The 13481-nt window shown below is 51.8% G+C and overlaps 7 protein-coding genes across 7 annotated transcripts; 4 read left to right on the forward strand and 3 right to left on the reverse strand.

Annotated features, from left to right (window-relative positions):
• Positions 1-269: 269 nt before the first annotated feature.
• EDD37DRAFT_96120 (uncharacterized protein) lies at positions 270-1167 on the reverse strand. Its single transcript, XM_062820385.1, has one exon. The coding sequence runs from the start codon at positions 914-916 to the stop codon at positions 455-457; it is 462 nt and encodes a 153-aa protein (XP_062676125.1). The 5' UTR covers positions 917-1167; the 3' UTR covers positions 270-454.
• EDD37DRAFT_96119 (N-terminal domain of NEFA-interacting nuclear protein NIP30-domain-containing protein) lies at positions 1168-2353 on the reverse strand. Its single transcript, XM_062820384.1, has 2 exons — positions 2004-2353; positions 1168-1934 (listed from the first exon to the last, which is right to left on the reverse strand). The coding sequence occupies exons 1-2, from the start codon at positions 2170-2172 to the stop codon at positions 1420-1422; spliced, it is 684 nt and encodes a 227-aa protein (XP_062676126.1). The 5' UTR covers positions 2173-2353; the 3' UTR covers positions 1168-1419.
• Positions 2354-2608: 255 nt separating this feature from the next.
• On the forward strand, positions 2609-3765 carry EDD37DRAFT_655805 (glycerol dehydrogenase Gcy1; the record flags this gene model as incomplete). The annotated part of the gene is made up of 5 exons (XM_062818782.1): positions 2609-2640; positions 2700-2828; positions 2882-3133; positions 3191-3510; positions 3566-3765. 5 exons carry the CDS (start codon positions 2609-2611, stop codon positions 3763-3765), a joined length of 933 nt encoding a protein of 310 aa, XP_062676127.1.
• Positions 3766-4712: 947 nt separating this feature from the next.
• Positions 4713-7467, forward strand: EDD37DRAFT_655806 (fungal-specific transcription factor domain-containing protein; the record flags this gene model as incomplete). Its single annotated transcript, XM_062818783.1, has 5 exons — positions 4713-5290; positions 5340-5859; positions 5909-6400; positions 6451-6696; positions 6748-7467. 5 exons carry the CDS (start codon positions 4713-4715, stop codon positions 7465-7467), a joined length of 2556 nt encoding a protein of 851 aa, XP_062676128.1.
• A 224-nt stretch (positions 7468-7691) lies between these two features.
• On the forward strand, positions 7692-9485 carry EDD37DRAFT_96605 (pre-mRNA-processing factor 4). The gene is made up of 3 exons (XM_062820390.1): positions 7692-8009; positions 8108-8420; positions 8471-9485. The coding sequence occupies exons 1-3, from the start codon at positions 7894-7896 to the stop codon at positions 9083-9085; spliced, it is 1044 nt and encodes a 347-aa protein (XP_062676129.1). The 5' UTR covers positions 7692-7893; the 3' UTR covers positions 9086-9485.
• Positions 9486-11742, forward strand: EDD37DRAFT_672390 (uncharacterized protein; the record flags this gene model as incomplete). The annotated part of the gene is given in 3 exon segments (XM_062819440.1): positions 9486-10487; positions 10511-10648; positions 10668-11742. 3 exon segments carry the CDS (start codon positions 9937-9939, stop codon positions 11740-11742), a joined length of 1764 nt encoding a protein of 587 aa, XP_062676130.1. The 5' UTR covers positions 9486-9936.
• Positions 11743-11812: 70 nt separating this feature from the next.
• On the reverse strand, positions 11813-13338 carry EDD37DRAFT_96565 (UAA transporter). The gene has a single exon (XM_062820389.1). It carries the CDS (start codon positions 13104-13106, stop codon positions 11883-11885), a length of 1224 nt encoding a protein of 407 aa, XP_062676131.1. The 5' UTR covers positions 13107-13338; the 3' UTR covers positions 11813-11882.
• Positions 13339-13481: the final 143 nt, after the last annotated feature.

Raw genomic sequence — 13481 nt, forward strand, 5'->3', positions numbered from 1 at the left:
GTATGTAGCGGTGTTGACTTTCGGCGCCCGTGGACGAATAACGCGACGGGCATGCTGCGGACATCCCAAGAGAAAGCAATTCATATGGCCATCCCGTTCTTCACCGCTAGATTGCTCAGGTGCGCGTAGAGGCGAATAAGAAACCGGCAGATCAGCAAGCTCTCGTCTTCAGAACTTTGCAAAGGCCAGACCAGAAAACACTGGAGGATCGCGTGTGGGTGGGTGGGTGCCAAATGTGGACGGAAGATGCGTTTGATGGTGTCGTGTTAACGCTGGAGCCACCCTCCACGAACCCAATGGCTCCTCTTAACTTAGGGGCGCCGGGAACAGGCGATTGGCTCTTGAACAGGGGCCGTTCCGAACTCAAGGGACCCCCAAAACAAGGGATACTGGCCCACAAAGAAAGGTGGCACTGGTGGGTAGCAGCATCGTGGTCAATGCGAAAATTCCGACGTCACCTGGGTCTTGCGAGACTGCCACAGTGAAAATTGTCCAGCATAGCGACGTGTGATGCATTTGGGTTGTCCACTTCTCGGTATCGCAAGGTTGATGACTTTGACATCTTGCGAAAGTACAAACTCGTGGCCATTGTAGTTCTTGGGGACCCACGCCACAGCATCCCTGCCCAAATGATTGTCAGAATATGCGGAATGCAGGGCAAAGCTGCGAACACCATTAGGTGACGCAGTTCGCCGCTCGGCTGACTGGGCAAATTGAAGGTCAAGTACTCCAATGGACTTCGGTGCAGATGTTCAGTATCGTTGGAGGGAATGACAAATATTGAGATGCCAATAAACAACGTCCAGAGAAGAGTCGGAATCTTGCATGAGGGACTGAATGCCCATCCCATACAATTTGAAGCAGTATCTAATGGACATGCGCCAGAATAATCAGCCATCACTGCCCACATCCCCATGGCATGAGAAAAGGGGTATTGACCGAGACATAGATCCCAGCAGATCAAGTATCCGCTTATTGTTAAGGTCTAGGTAGACTCAAAGGTATAAGAAGCCGGTCAGACACATGGAATCCAGGATTTCGGCTTTCATCATGTTGAGCCAGCATCAAGATGTTCACTGCTGCTATTGGATTTCTGGCTGCACACGGTCTTGCAGCCATTCAATCTGCACTCGTTGCTTTCCGTGTCTCGACAACAGGTGATGACACACGTACCATATTCATACTGCAACTCTGCGGAGTTTGTGGTAGCACTGTTCCCGCTTGACAACAGTCCGCATTGGCTTGCCAGTATTTCAGCGTTCTCAAGCACCAAATTCGATATCAATAATGTGACCGTCCTCGTCCACATGGACGAAGGAAACCAGGTTCACATGCAGTACGAAAACTGCAGTGCTAGTTGCCACAGATATATCAATGGTGACTATTGCGCTCTGATTTTCTTCAAGAACGTTATTGTCGTCAGTCGTCTTCATCAGAGTCGTAGCCGCCCAGACCTAGCCCAACTGTGGCTACTTTGGGGACATTGTTCGTAGTCTTCGTTGTTGGCGTTGGAGAGATCGTGGGCTGCCGCTTTTCTGGAACCTCAGCTGTCTTTGTGATTTCGGCCTTCGCCGTTTCTGTCGTGGGCGTCTTTTCGTCAACAGAAGAAGACATTTTTCTGAGTTTGGGCCCGCCATCTTCGTCCTCTCTATCACGGCGGCGCTTCTTCTTCTGCGTCGTCCAAGAACTTTTGCCTACCTCCAAGTCCAATTTTCCGGTCTCTCCCGATGTTGTTTGCTCAGAAAGAGCCTGTTCCGCCGCGGCACGTTGCTTGCGAAAGGCTTCAAGCTGATCAGCCGTCTCCTTTCTGACAGCATCCTCCTTTGCCCTGCTTGATTCCAGCACCGAGTCAAGAAAGTCAACCTCGTCATCATCCAGGGCGCGAAACTGGTTTTTCAGACGAACGGATTCTTCGAACGCTTCTTGCTTGGCAGCTATGCAGGCAAAAGGATTGCTACGTTAGGACAGAGATGTGACGCATGGTAGTAGGTGGAAATACGTACCTTTGTTAGCCTGTAAGACTTCGTACAGACTCTTACCACCTTCTTGGGTCCCCTCTTCAAGCTGCTTGGGTTTTCGCTGAGCCTCGACATCTTTTTTGGCCTTTGCCCAAGCATCATTTGACACTTCTGGAACGGGCTCGCCTCCCGCAGAAACAAATCTGCCGGACATCTTCACTGTTCAGAGGCAGGTCGGAAGGTGGCCCAAGGCTGCGTAGTAAGTGCTGCACGACTCGAATGATTGGTGGACTCATAAAAGTACAAAGTTACCTTATTGTCCACGTTTCGGGGTCTTTGCCGTCTACACCGGTGATACACATGAATCAGGCTAAATAGAACTCGCTCCAATGACCCGAGCCCCTCGTCCCGTGAATGTCACCATTACCCCACCATCGACGTGGACGCTGCATCATAATGTAAACTTATTTAACCACCGGGATTATGCTAACTTCGATCGGCACTGTCTTTTTTGATCTGCGCACATGTCCTCCTTTCGCCTCTCTTCAATTATTTTCCAAAGATTCAGATTGTCTTCTTGCATTGTAACACCCTCGAATTCTCTTGCTGAAATCTACTCGAAAGCCCCATACTCACCCGCAGTAAGAACGATGACGACCTCACAGTCTGGAAAAGGCACCAAGTCAGTCAATCCGCGAGTCGATCCTCTCGAGATGCGCTTGCTGACAGCTTCTTGCTCAGGACGGTGTTCACCTTGAACACCGGTGCGAAGATGCCAGGTATCGGCCTGGGAACCTGGCAGTCAAAGCCCAATGAAGTTCGCGAAGCAGTCAAGCACGCGCTCCTCACCGGCTATCGTCACATCGATACGTAAGCTGCACTCGTGGCGGTCAATTGAGCTATTTCAAGGCTAATTCGGTCAGCGCCCTTGCCTATGGCAATGAGTCAGAGGTCGGTCAGGGCATCAAGGACTCTGGTGTTCCCCGAAGCGAAATCTGGCTTACCACGAAATTGGACAACACTTGGCACAAGCGTGTCCGGGAAGGCATTGACTCCTCGTTGAAGAGCTTGGGAACCGATTATGTCGATTTGTACCTTATGCACTGGCCCAGCTCGACAGTGGATGATGATAAAAGAGACAAGCATGAGGAAGGCTGGACCTTTGTGGATACCTGGTATACGCTTGCCTTTGAGTCTTCATCTTCGATTCGATCCACTGACACTTTTGGCAGGCGTGAAATGCAGAAGCTTTTGGATACCGGCAAAGTCAAGAACATCGGCGTGTCAAACTTCGTCATCTCCAACCTCGAGAAGCTTCTCAAGGACCCATCGTGCAAAGTCGTCCCTGCTGTCAACCAAATCGAACTCCACCCCAACATGCCTTCCCCAAAGACATTGGCATACTGCAAAGAGAAGGGTATTCACTGCACAGCATACTCGTGCTTGGGCTCAACCGACTCCCCACTCGCACATGACAAGACTCTGCAAAAGGTTGCCGAAGCAAAGGGCAAGAGCCCCCAGCAAGTGCTGCTCGCATGGGGTCTTCAAAGAGGTGAGAATACGCTGAACGTCCGTTGTCTCTGCGAGCGTGCACTGACCTGTTTCAGGAACATCTGTTATCCCGAAGAGCGTCACCAAGTCGAGAATCGAATCCAACTTTCAGATTGATGGATTGGAGTTGACCTCCGAAGAGATGCAAACGCTGAGCAGCATCCCAGACCGATTCAAGGTTTGCGGAGATTCGTGGCTGCCCATCAAGGTCTTCTTCAATGAGGAGGGCGATGGCGGAAAGTCACCATCCCATTAAAGAATAGAGAGCCCGGACTCGGACGCATAAGAAGTCTCGCGGCCTGTAAAGACACTGTTGTGGTTACAAGGAGATGATCTGTAAAATACATACCAGTTGTATCAAGCATAGACAGAAATCATACATGCTTACGCGCCTTGAGTCCTGGATGCATATTGCTTTGCTGAAGAAGCTATCAGGAAGGAGTCATCCCCATGCGATAAGCTGGCAAGAGAGGTAGTTTGGTATAGACATCCATTGCTATGACAAGTTGTCATTGGTGAATGTCTTCCTGAACCCTGAATACCATCGCTAAACGAGTACGTTCGGTCTTAAGGTTTAAGGCCCCCAATGCACGGCCGAAATCGTTAGAGGAGAGATTGTCAGCTAAAATATTGGCCTTGTCTGTCAATGCACGAGTCCACTAATTATACTCGCACAGCAGGAGTCAGACACAAAGCATTACAGTCTTGGTTAGATAATCATCACTTACATGTCGTTGTGGTTCGCTGATGTGGACACTCCCAACGTTGGCTCGCTCCCACACTTCGAAAGCGTGCTCGCTGGTGTTCCTCGCCGATAAGAGGCGACTCTCTGCTTTGGCTTCTCCAATGTTAAAGACGCATATCTTGTCAGCACTCAGATTCAGTACTTGTACGAAGCATTGTCTGCCGCCTTTTCGCTGTATGCCTTGACCAACTCTGAAGACCGCCGTATCTCGTATCCAATCGCTGTTGCCTGACTCTGGACGCCAGCGGATCTCGCTTTACCGACCCCTTCCGGGGCAGACCAGGCCATACTCTGCGTCAGCACATTTAGCCTGCGCGCTCACATACCTTGGGCGCCGAACAGCGGTCACCTCGGTTGTGGGAGGCCGTACCACCTCTGTCCACAGTGGCGAGGACATTCTCGACGTTTCCGCTAGACTTGCTCAGTACTTTCTTCCTATCGATCGTCTGTTGGCACAAATGACTTCCAGCACCGAACCCGAGTTGGAACAAGGTGGACCAGATGGACACGATGGCAGAATGGGGGGAGGATCTAATGACAGTGTTCCGCGACCGAAGAGAATCGCATGCATCCTATGCAGAAAGAGGAAGTTAAAGTGTGATGGCAACAAACCGAGCTGTGGTACGTGTTCGAGGCTCGACCACCATTGCGAATATTCCGAAGAGCGCAAGAAGAGCGGTCCCAAAAGAGGTTATGTCAAGTTGTTAGAGGCACGTCTCAAACAGGTGGAGAATCTATTGGAATCAAAAGATACACAATCAGAACCGACGCCTCGAGTCGGGAAACAACCGCCGACTGTCCCCATCACAGAGTCATACACTTCAATACCTTCGTTGGATATGCCAAATATGGGCATGGGAGACACCCTCATGTCCGATATGATGCAAGAGGCGAATTTCACAGATCCAATGTTTACAGATCCCAATCCTGGTGGCATGCAAGACTTCACAATGGAAGTCAACGGCGACTTCTCTTGGGAAATGATTGGCCTGGGCTTGGAGGAGGCTCTCCCGTCGCGCGATGTGATCGATGAACTGTGAGAGCATTCGAGACGCGTTGCAAAGCCCCGTCACTAACCGATATAGGAACGAAATATACTTCGAGAAGATCCATCCGTCATTGCCAATGATTCACAAGGGCAGATTCCTAGCCTCGATGGATCTTGCACCACATATGCGCCCAGCCGTCGCTCTGAGGTATGCCATGTGGACACATGCCTGTGTCATCACTCCCAAATACGCTGCATATACGGAACATTTCTACCAAAGAGCGCGGAAGTACGCCGAGGCCGATGAAATGCGCGGCCACGGTGAAGGCATGATAACGGTTGCACATTGCCAGGCCTGGACACTACTAGCCTGCCACGAGTTCAAGCTGATGTATTTTCCGAGAGCATGGATGAGTATTGGCAGAGCGTCTAGGCTGGCGCTGATGATGGGTTTGCACCGACTCGATCGGGTTGGTCTGGACGTGAAACAAACCCTTCCTCCTCCTCGAGACTGGACCGACCGTGAAGAGCGGCGAAGAACTTTCTGGATGGCATACTGTCAGGACCGTTATGCCAGTATAGGAACGGGCTGGCCTATGGTCATCGATGAGCAAGATGTAGGTTCAACCCCGCGGGAATGAACTCTGGCTGACCAAGACGCAATAGATCCTCACCAATCTACCCGCAAGTGATGAAGCATTCAACAGATGTCAACCAGAAAATATATTGCAACTATCGGACATTTTGAAAGGAGAAGGCGCTGGCCAACTGTCCTCCTTTGGCGGTGTCATTCTTCTATCTACTATATTCGGCCGTAATCTTACACATCTTCACCGACCTGACGAACAGGAGAACGATCACGACCTGAACGGCGCTTTCTGGAAACGGCATCGCTCTTTAGACAACATCCTTCTCAACACGTCTCTGTCATTGCCCGCCAAGCTTCGCCTACCTGCCGGTATTAGTGATCCCAATACCATCTTCCTCAACATGAACATCCATACCGCCACCATATGTTTGCATCAGGCTGCCATATTCAAGGCCGACAAGAACCGATTGCCAGCTCAGATCAGCGCAGAGTCTAAGCGCCGATGCATTGTTGCAGCCGATCAAATCACCAATATAATGAAGATGATTAGTCATGTGGATATGGCGCTGGTTCGTTGGGCAGTGATAAGCCGAAAAAAGATGATGCTGACTATCTATAGATGAACCCGTTCATCGCATTCTGCCTCTACGTGGCAGCACGAGTATTCGTGCAGTATCTGAAAGCAAGAAGAGAGGATACAGCAGTGAAATCCTCGTTACATTTCCTCCTTGCTGCGATGCAAGTCCTGAAAACGAAAAATCCATTGACGGAATCATTCTTGGTCCAACTTGACGTGGATCTGGAAGGAAGTGGACTTGATATTCCGACCAGTTATTCACGTTGGAAGTTTGGTCGCAGACCCCCTGTATGTCGACCACTTCCGGATCCACATGCATTTGCTAACGTGTACATGCAGGGTGAATCGCCAGCCAACACCGACTCTTTGAAATGCTCGCCATTGTTCGAGATTCGTCAGACTCAGAACACGCCTCAAAACATAAACCCGAATCCCATGAATGTCACCTTACCGAACGAGGCACAACTCAACATACCGATTGTGAATACCAATCAGTTGTATTCCGGCATTTATGCCCCAGAGCCTGGAAATGACGGAGCACAGCCGGGACAGTTTGCTGGTACCTCACTGAGTGACGCTTACGAAAACATGTACAGTGCGAATTTCCCCGCCGTGCAATCGCTCGGCACAGACAATTCGCCCGGGAATTCAAACCAGGAAGGCCTCGGGTCTAGATCGCAGTCTAACCACCCCACGCCATCAACACTGTCTAACCACACTTCGCATACTTCGTACACCTCACCTCCGAACCAGTCAGGAGGCAACAACAGTGCCAGTGGCTCACAGTCGCAGCAATCGCCATCGGGTTTCCCCTTCCCTAGCAAGGAAAGTTGGAGAATTGCGACAAACCAGCCTGGTCCGGCTATGAGCAAACCAACCCCGAACCTGGATTTTACCAGTCCTGGTGCAACATCAGGCCCAGCAGGCGTGACCATGAATTCGACTGGAATGACACCTGGCATGACGCCTGGAATGGACTCATTCTGGCCTGCAGAGGGCATGGGAGACGGCAGTGAGTGGATCTTCGGCTGGCCAGGATCAACACCGCAGCCTAATTGACGACTTTGACATGGTTCCGTGATGCGGAGGAAGAGCAATGTACAAAACATGGTTATCCGCAAAGCGGATGTTCAGAATAACGATGCGAAAATGTGATACCCAAAACCGATGGAGCGAGAATCTCAACTTGAATTATGGCCCTTCCTATCATGCAAATTCTAGGCTGTGCCATATTGTGATACGATCATCATGATAATCCCATCCCTCGATGCGAATGGATGATTGTTAGCGCCAGCCAGTATGACACTTGTGAACTCCGCTTATGCCCGCTGCAAGGCTTTGGGTTCCTTGGCACATTTGACATGTTTCCAGAAACTTGTCCCTCGACATTGTTCATGCAGGTCGATACCCGGCACGCAACACGATCTCCGGGCTACTCAATGGTAGATGTAGGCGCGACTGGGGTTGTGATGATTCATTAGCATCATGGCGCCCATCAGTCAGCGCAAGCACTTGGGCCGTGACAAGTTCGGCACACAGTTCAGCCTGCTTAAGACGCAGCAATATGCAGACCCTGTCACTCGCACCGTTGCGCCGACAATGTACGTACCCGTCTTCTGAGTACTCTCAAAGTCATCTTTGCAGAAATCGTCGGCCTACTCCCGAGAAAACCGGCTGATCCCTCATTTGCCGTTCGCAGCCATCGGACGATTTCCTGGAATGCTTCTGGCGGCCTTATTGCGACTGGCGCCAACGATAAGACAGTTCGTGTCTGGAACCCCGAGCGAACGAGCCCACGCAGTCAAACAGAGTTGAGAGGCCATGGACATGCCGTTGAAAAAGTACTCTTCAACCCCGTCCGCGAGTTCGAGCTAGCCAGCTGTTCCTCGGACGGCACCGTGCGGTTCTGGGATACGCGAAGCAAGACATGTGTCACAAAACTCGAGGTTGGCGGCGAACCGTTCACACTTAGCTGGAGTGCGGATGGGAGTGTCCTGCTTGCTGGTACAAAGGTGCGAAAGCATATATTCTGACACTGTACAACTTCTTACACTGCGAGCAGGGCGACGTCCTCATCCCCATCTCGACTGCCATACCATCCTCCCCTGTTATATTGTCGCGGCACAAGCAAACACAGCAAACGAATCAGACCACTTTTTCAAATGCATACCCGGCCAGCGAGCTCCTGATTACTCGAGGTGACGGATCTGTTCAAATACTCGACTTTCCCTCCTTTCAACTACTTCACAGCATTTCTGCACACACTTCTTCGTGCACCGCGATCTCATATTGTCCAAATGGTAAATACGTCGCTGTTGGTGGCTCGGACGCCATGATATCACTCTGGGACACCACTGATTGGGTGTGCCGACGGACTGTCTCCAACACGAGCTCTGGTGCCATCAAGGGTCTTAGTTGGTCCTGGGACGGACGGTATGTGGTCGGCGCAAGTGAAGAGATGGGGTCCGGTGGTGGTGAAGGGATAAGCTCCGGTCTTGAGATATACCACGCCGAGACTGGTGATGTTGTGCATACGTTATCAACGGGGTCGAGTGGAATCCCTGCGGTAGAATGGCATCCAAGTCGGTATTGGTTGGCATATACTCAGATCGAGGAGACGAGACAAGGAAAGTCGAGTCTAAAAATCGTCGGAGTGGCTGGTGGACCGTCGATATGACAAAGTATCATAAAGTAGAGGACGGACCACGCTTGTCACGGGTTGCGACATAGTGAAGACCTGACAAGGAAGCACCAGCCTGTGGTGAATTCACCACAAGAGGAAGGGACGCTTCGTTACTTGGGAAATATGGAGGATCCCGTTTTGAGGGAGGATCTGGCCACCACCTATCCTCATCTACCTCGGGCGCCATGCCGCGGCGCGTCGCGACAATGCAGTATTTTTATTGTCAGGTCTTTATTTCGGCATAGGAGACTCCTTACCAGTCCAGCCTCGCCGGAGTCTTTCCCCTTTCTGCCAAGCCCAAAACTCTGCTTCTTCTACTGCTTCTGTCAATGCAGTCTACGTTATTCACACCTATTTTATTCAGCATCTCATATAGTGCGAATAGGACCTTCAAGCCGCCTCGCATGGAAGCCGTAACTCACGTAAAAGCTTCTGCCGTGTGTCAAATTATCGCGGCTCATTATGGATGAAGAAAGGTCAGTGGAACGGTTAGTCACAAATTAATCAGCATCGAGATGCAGGTTAAGCTCGAAACTGTTGCACACCTCACTCAACTCACGAGTGCCCAGTGGCTCGTATGATATCCCATGGAATCCCTCCCATGCTAAGTATTTCACTTGGACTTTGGGAACTACGCTCGGTTATGTTTGAGCGATACAGAGGGGCCAAAATGCGCGGCTAACTAGTGTGTTTCTTCCGACGTCAAGGCTCCCGTGTTTGTCAAGAGTTGATCAGCGCAGCTTCTAAAGCTCTCTATCACATCCACAGAACACCTCACTGGCCGATTCCCGCACCTAACATAGTTCGGATGTTGTCCTGTGGTGGAACTGCGGTGCTACCGTCCAATGCCTCCCAGGGAGGACGGTACACCGCGAGCGTTTACTTGGATTACCGGTGATCCACGAAGCAGGCAGAATGTAACACAGATACGCCGGCACGCTGGACAGAACCCTGGAAACAGGGTCGTCAATTCCCTTCGAGCATCTGCGGACAACAACCAGGCATCTTCTGTGCATGGACGAGTGTATCTCGCGCCTACGCCTATAGCGCCTGTTCAGCTGCAGGGAACAGCTGGGACATCCACTCCCAACGAGACGCCATCGACCAGTTCAGCGCATGTTGTCTACCCTACCACACGGCCACCAGATACCACGACACCAGCATCGACGGGTTCCGTGCAGGTCCTGTACCCAGGTACTCGACCGCCAGAACGTAGAACGTCCGCGCTGGTAACGACCAAGGAATCAGTACGCAGGTTGGCGATCGATGATTTGGTCAATCACTCTGACGAGCAAGATAAAGAGTACACATTGATTTCATCTGCACCAGATACCGCAGGTGATGTTGTCGGACTGCTGCCAGATAAGCCCGTAGCATCGGCCGATGTACTGCCGGGGTATGTGCACTCTAAACACACAGCCCGCCAGCAACGAGAGGATGCCACGAGAAGTCAGAAGAGAGTCTCAGACGAGCTGGCCACAGACACACTCCAAGCAAACATTTCCAAGCGTCGAAGACCAGTGCCATCGTCCTCCTCCTAGATATCCTGGCGTCTGGGTATGGCTCGTGCCCCTAGTCCACTGCTCATCATGTCCACAGACGACTCGCAAATGGAGCACACCCTGCTGCGAACCAGTGCCTTCTACAACGGAACCTTCGAACGCATATGGTCACAGCGTCTCCAGGTAGACAGTGCAGCCTTCGACATCATAAGCACAATCGAGACGTTCAGTGGCTCGATTACCACAGCTGCAGGTCTCATCGCCGTCAACCGCATCGACTCAGCCTCGTCAATTCTGAACCGTGTCCTGCCAACAGTTCACCAGCTCCTGGCATCCCCGCATCCGCAATTATACTACGTTCTCGCAGAGCTAAGTCTCGACGCATCGGACAGCCACCTAGCCGGTCTACGCTTCCAGATCAAGCACTTTGCCGCGGACGAGTCCGAGGGCATGTTGGGCGCGACCCATCCCATCACGCAACTTCTGCGCACACGTCTAACTAACAAGATGGCCCTGCGGCTCCGTGAGTTCATCCAGGCCGAGATCCACACCCTACACGAGCAATCGTTCAGCATGCACGCCTACCAGACCACATGCCACGAGTACTTCCTTGCGCGCATCCTCTCGCAGCTTGGACGGCGGGACGATGCGATTCGAACTTTGTCAGGGCTCACGACGCGCTGGGAGTCAACATACGGCGCAGACAGTCTGATGTGCGTCACAGCCATGCTGGAACTGGCTAAAGTGTATCTCTCCAACAGACGTGGGCTGGACGCTGAGACTCTCGCTGACGACGCTCTGCAGCGCACGTTCCGAATCCAGACGAGCAGTCATCAGCGCCCCTTGTCCGCAGGTAAATTGCATTCTCGTATGGCTTGTCTCCGTACGCTAGGCCGGGTGCATTCTCTGCGAGACAATCATGGGAGTGCTTTGCAATACTACACGCGCGCCGTCAAGGTCGGAGTGGATGAGCTGGGGTCTGCGGTGCCGGCGACGCAGTTGGCGCTCGCGGATCTTGATGCTGCAAGTAAGATGGCAAGTCAAGCAGATTCGTCAATGCCAGGGGTGCTAGGACCACGCATCCGTGCAGATGAGAAGAGGGAGTTGCTGGGTAACTTGACTAGTATCAATACTACGGCAGTGAGTTGACGTCTTGTGGGATTCGAGCATCGCATTGCATGGCATAAATCTGTTTTCGGCACACGACCAATTCTACAGCAAGCGCTCAAAATATATGATGTTACAATCTATCCATACCACAAGCAAATCTATCCTACTTCTCTTTTACTTCACGTACTTTTAGATTTAAATTTCTCCTTTGCTTTCTTCTCCCGCTGCTGGATCAACGCCTCAGCGGCAATCCCTCCGAACACCAAACCCACGCCCATCCACTGGCCTTGACTTAGGCTCTTGCCAAACCACACCACGCTGAGCACCATAGTCAGCATCTTCCGCGTCACTGTCACCGTGACGAGCAAGAGACTCGAGAACCGCTCTAGCGTGGCGTAGATGAATAGTTGGCCTATGGCGCCGCAGGCCGCGAACCCGAGCACGTCGTAGAAGACAGCTGGATGGCGCGTGAGGAATCCCATAGCGTTGGACAACTCATTGGCGTCGGTTTTGGCGAATGTTGGAATCACCATGGGAGGTATGTGTGGCATCACCAGAAGGTATGCGCTCATGAGGGCTGTACCCAGCAGGTTCAGGATGACCATCATTTGCGGGCCGGAGGTCTTGCCGTAGCGGTGGGGGGAGGTGAAGATGTGGTCTTGCACGGTGTTCGTGAGGCCGTCGAAGAGTAGGTTGATGCCCAGTAGTGTGAGGCCGTAGATGCTTGAGGATTGAGTCTTTCTCGAACTAGGCTTCCCCGGCTTGGGAGGGTGGTAGAGAGTGAAAAGCGCGACGCCGCCTGTCACGGCTAGGACGATCAGGTATTTTGAGAGAGGGTAGCGTTTGCGGAAGAGGGTGACGTGCAGGGCCATTACTGGCAGTAGTTTGCAGGACTTGGCGAGAACGAAGGTGAGGTAGTCGACGTGCTGCAGCGAGGCGTAGCCGAAGGGTGAGGCTAGGGTTGTCGTTAATGTGACCAGGATCAGAGGGCTGAGGGCCGCTTTCGCGGGAAGGATATTGAAGGATTTCGTCTTGTATAGAAGATATAAACTGCCACTGATGAACGCAAAGAGGGCTTGAATGGTGTTGAGAACGATGGGAAAGCGAAAGTATTCTTGCTGCGCCTGCGCAGAGTCATCGGCTGGGTATGAGGTGGTAGTGATGCGCTCTTGAAGGAGACCCCAGGTCAAGAAGGAGGCGTAGATGCCGGATACGCATATGAGAAGTGAGAGGATGCTTGCTTGGGGAGCATTGACCGAAAATCCGGTCTTTTGTATAGCGGGTTCTTTGGAGATATGGCCGTTGGTATAGAGTGCGGGCTTTTCGGCTGCATGTGAGAGTGATTGCATGACTTCGCCGGATGCTGTACGCTGAGTGGGCGCGACTTGTTTGCGGCGTGCCATGGTTAAAGACAAAACTTTCGTTGAAGGTGCGATCAAATGAGCGACGATGGTGAGTCAAGCAGAATACAAGCAAGATGCGCGCTGATGCGAGTAGAGTTGTTGCAGTTATGTGTCCTTTTGGTTATTCAAATCGCTGACTTAGATGGGGCGGACGACTCGCATCGGAGCGCGGCTCGACCCTGAATTCAGCCTTACGCCCTCAGCCTTGTCGACTTACCAGACATAATCGTATACAGTATCATGGGGTTGCAATTTTGTTTGAAAAAGAACTTCAGAATCTCAATTGTGGCGATCTAGCCTGAAGAACAGTTTGACTGATGCTAGAACGCTATCACTCGTGGTATGTGAAAATGAACGTCGTCAGATCTGATATTC

This window comes from Exophiala viscosa (assembly GCF_022695815.1).
Source record: "Exophiala viscosa unplaced genomic scaffold EDD37scaffold_1, whole genome shotgun sequence".
Taxonomy (NCBI): domain Eukaryota; kingdom Fungi; phylum Ascomycota; class Eurotiomycetes; order Chaetothyriales; family Herpotrichiellaceae; genus Exophiala; species Exophiala viscosa.